Source organism: Centropristis striata, chromosome 15 (assembly GCF_030273125.1).
Source record: "Centropristis striata isolate RG_2023a ecotype Rhode Island chromosome 15, C.striata_1.0, whole genome shotgun sequence".
NCBI classification, from domain to species: domain Eukaryota; kingdom Metazoa; phylum Chordata; class Actinopteri; order Perciformes; family Serranidae; genus Centropristis; species Centropristis striata.
In genome coordinates, this window is record NC_081531.1 from 29,552,598 (window position 1) to 29,555,094 (window position 2,497).

Genomic DNA, 2,497 nt, shown 5'->3' on the forward strand with positions numbered 1-2,497 from the left:
GTTCTTCTTGTAAGGGTCAAGTCAAACATGCACATTTTGTACATATCAGATAAACTTGCTGGCCACTTATTCACATTCATTGGCAGGGTTAGGGCAGAGAAAATTAACAATTTGCAAACTTTTAACCACATGTGTCTCCATGCATGTTTCTGTGAAACTTACTGAGTCATCTATTCATTCCACTCAGCTCTTCTCTGCCTGCGCTTTATTTTGAATTCCATTGTTGTATGCTTTTAACACCTGTCTGATAAACGGACATTATTTAATGCATTAAATTAGTATGACAAATTAGTACTAGTAGTATGACAAATGATGTAATCAAGAAATATTGGGCACATTTTTATTGAGCACATGGATACTGGATTAGCTTCAGCAACTACGTTTGCATTGAAAACAGCTGCGTACATTCATGTGTCTTTGGCACACTACACTAAACATCAAAGTGATACTGTAATGGTTAGCTCATCTGGTACTGTGAGTAGTGGAGCAAGTTTGTAATTTACAACATTTAGCTGTCAGTGTACAGTCCAGCAGGAGAAAGACGGGTCCGTGGCATTTCACCTTGGCTCATCAGGGATATTATGCAGAGTGAAGCTCTTCCCCTCAGTTTCTGTATTAACAGTGTCTATATGTTTCTTAGACTGTTGGGAAACCCTTTGTCCGTTAGTAAAGGTCAATCGTTTATGCAGACACAAGTGAGTATGCTGCAATTTTCTGCAAGACTGTCCTCTGCAGCGAAGCAGCTCTCCATAGGACCTGCGGAAATCTCTGTTGAAGGCTGGATACAGGATGGGGTTAAGAGCAGAGTTAAAATAGCCCAGCCACAGGACCACAGAGTTAAGTGTATTAGGGGGGTTTGTCTTTTCCTTTATGCCGATGCAGGTGAAAGTAGTGAAGTAGGGGAACCAGCAGATGACAAAGGCCCCCAGAACAGCTGCCAGGGTCACTGTAGCTTTGTGCTCCCGCGCTATGGCTGCAGTTGATGCTGTGCGTGCAAATGATGGAGTGGCAGCACGAATACGCCGCACCTGGGAAGAGCCGTTAAGAAAGCCAGAAAATGAGGTGAGCACAAAGGATTTAATTATATGCACATTACTAATAAGAATATATTTTCAAAAGAGTAGCCTAAAAGAGATGCAAAAATAATGCACGCCTTAAGTTATGACCTTTTATAATCCCCCTCAGCACGTTTTACGGAATGAAAGTGAACACTGACCTGTTCTCGTGCCACTCTGAATATGCAAAGATACATTCCAGACATAAGCAGCAGAGGCAGGTAGAAGGAGCCAAAGGTATAAATGAGCACATAGTGGTTATTCCATTCAAACTGGCAGTAGTGTTCCTCCTCGTCCTCCTCCCCCATGCCCCAGTCCAAGTGCTGCACTCTGTAGTCTGCTGTATTCCAACCCAGGTGGATGGGCACAAAGGACACAGCAAGTGACAAGGCCCAGATGGTGATCAAGGCCAGTGTCACCCTTAGAGGGGTAACTCTCCGGGAGTAGCTAAGGGGAGCTGAAATGGCGAGGTATCGGTCCACACTGATGGCCAGCAGGGTCAGGATGGAGGCTGTACACAGCATGACATCCAGTGAGATGTAGATGTTACACAGGGCTCCTCCGAGGGGCCATTTTCCACGCAGCTCCACGGTGGCAGATAAGGGCAGCACGAGCAGGCCCAGCAGGAGATCTGTCACTGCCAGGGACACCACGAAACAGTTCGAGATGCGCCACAGCCGACGACTTAGCCCCACGGCCAAACATACCAGCACGTTCCCACCGATGGTCAGGATGATGAAAGACAGCAGAACGAGCCAGCGGAGAGCTGTGGAGATCATGGTGACCTCCTCCTCTCTGAAACCGTGCTGCTGATGCTATCTCAGTAGAAAATGTTTAAACAGGCTCATCCACTGCCGGTTCCATCAGACCGATCTTTACACAGTTCCTTTGTATGAAGGTGATCAGATTCACAAGTAGATTGCATGGTGTTAAGCACTTCCCAGCCATTATTTTTCACACTGCTAGTGCTGTATACACTTCCCTGGTGAAGAACAAGAACAATTATTAATACATTATTAATGATTCACATCACCATGTAAATGCCATTTCATTATTTGTGTGTTGTAATGAAAGGGTCGGTTGCAGCTGCCTATTAAAGGTCAAATTACCAAAAACGGTCAATGACTTGGCAGAAAAATATGAATAGAACATGAAGACATACTTTTCTGTTACAGAGTTCTGCAAGGAAATGTTTATAAATCCTGATTCTGCACTCAATATGGCACTAGGGGAAATTATAGTCTCCCTACTTTAAATTAAATAAATCAGTATACTAAATCAAATCAGGTGCCAGACAACAGTGTCATAAGTGAAATGGCTTTAATAATAACTCTAACATGAATTCTTTGCTGTTAATACATATTTACAGAAATGCTTTTAAAGCAAAATGCATGCTAATAGAATGTTAGGACACAGTGCTTGCTTAGTATGGAAACTTACAG

General features: G+C 43.6%; 1 protein-coding gene across 1 annotated transcript; it reads right to left on the bottom strand.

The window, feature by feature from the left end:
* Positions 1-310: 310 nt before the first annotated feature.
* hrh2b (histamine receptor H2b) lies at positions 311-1,903 on the bottom strand. The gene is given in 2 exon segments (XM_059352222.1): positions 311-1,028; positions 1,217-1,903. Coding segments are annotated over 2 exon segments (1,158 nt in total). The 3' UTR covers positions 311-557.
* Positions 1,904-2,497: the final 594 nt, after the last annotated feature.